Source organism: Austrofundulus limnaeus, unplaced genomic scaffold (assembly GCF_001266775.1).
Source record: "Austrofundulus limnaeus strain Quisiro unplaced genomic scaffold, Austrofundulus_limnaeus-1.0 Scaffold1707, whole genome shotgun sequence".
Taxonomy (NCBI): Eukaryota; Metazoa; Chordata; class Actinopteri; order Cyprinodontiformes; family Rivulidae; genus Austrofundulus; species Austrofundulus limnaeus.
In genome coordinates, this window is record NW_013954109.1 from 21,186 (window position 1) to 22,622 (window position 1,437).

The 1,437-nt window shown below is 38.2% G+C and overlaps 1 protein-coding gene across 1 annotated transcript in view; it reads right to left on the reverse strand.

Moving 5' to 3' along the window:
* Positions 1–1,437, reverse strand: part of LOC106536156 (keratin, type II cytoskeletal 2 epidermal) — a 21,245-nt gene that overhangs the window by 14,524 nt on the left and 5,284 nt on the right. The window contains exon 3 of the mRNA XM_014033355.1: positions 191–903. Coding sequence (XP_013888809.1) covers positions 191–903 — 713 coding nt within the window. The remainder of the gene's footprint in view (positions 1–190; positions 904–1,437) is intronic.

Sequence of the window (1,437 nt, forward strand, 5' to 3'; positions counted from 1 at the left end):
GTCTTTATTTTACAGTTAAAATATATGTTTATCAAATAAAGTCTAATGTTACAACTAATCAGGGATCCCTTTAATCATTTGTTGTTTTGTAGGTGTTTTGTTTTTAGTGTTTAAGCACTACATTTATAAGATAGAATTAAAAAGCTCAAACTATTCCTGTAAATTGTTCAGTTGTGGCCAGCAGTCTTACCTTCATCATGCAGGATATGTTGAGCTGCTTCAACTTGTCGTTAAGATGAGCCACCTCAGATGTTGTGTATTTGTCCTTGCTCCTCAGAACATCGATTTCTCCGTGCAGCTTGATCTTGTCCATCAGGAGCTTCTCCTTCTCCTCGTCATGTTTCCTCTGCAGCTCCTTGCTACTCTGCTCGTTCTGCTCAATAATGGCTGTGCGATTTTTGCTGCAGTCCTTGTAGTCCTCAGCTAGACGCCCGTTCTCGGCCTTCAAGTGGTTGTTCTGCTGCTCCATGTCGGACAGTTGTTCTCCCACATTGTTCAGGTAGCGCTGAAGCTTGTCCTCCACCTCCCGGGACAAGCTGGTGCAGTTGGTGTGGATTTGCTCCAGGTGCTCCCTCTGTTTGGCACATGTGAGCTGAAAAGCAATGTGTCGAGGAAAGAGAGAGTCGATTTTTTCCAGTAAGGCCTTAGAAACTGTAGAGACGGAGCGCAACAACTGGGAGAATTCTTCTTTTGATTTGTACTTATACTGGTCCAGCTCGTTTTCCAGGATGGATTTTTGTCTTCTGAGGATAATGGCATCCATGGCTGATTTGTCTTTTTCCTTGACCGTCTGTTCCATGTTCATGTGCATCTTTTTCACAGTCTCAGTGAAGTTGGACTGCACATATTTTAACTGAGTCTCCAAGATCCCACAGCTACACCCAGCAGGAAATGGTGGTGGTGCTTTGAAAACGTCAGAAGAAAGGTGAAGTAAATTGAAATGATAATAAAAACTGTCATACATCTGTTAATGGGGCACCAAGTGTATAATAAAATGTTTAAAAAATGTCACTAACATGTTTTCATTATTTAGCTCAGTTTATAGCTAATTTCTACTAAAGGTTAAATATAAATGTTAAAAACTATATGTAAATATTAAATCCTGAATCTAAATTAAAATCTTAAATGTTGCAGCTGAATGATAAAGCCTTCATTTKAGAATTTTGGAAAAGACAGCTTTTACTGTCAGTGCGCACTTTTGTTGTGACATCATCATCCTGCGACATAAACTAACCCTATCACTGCTAGCACTGCTAACGATGGTGAAAATTTAAATTAAAAACTTTCATTTATCTTTCTGCACTTATCTTGAATGTATGTTTTTAACATGGAGCCCTGTTATCTATCTATCTATCTATCTATCTATCTATCTATCTATCTATCTATCTATCTATCTATCTATCTATCTATCTATCTATCTATCTATCTATCTATCTA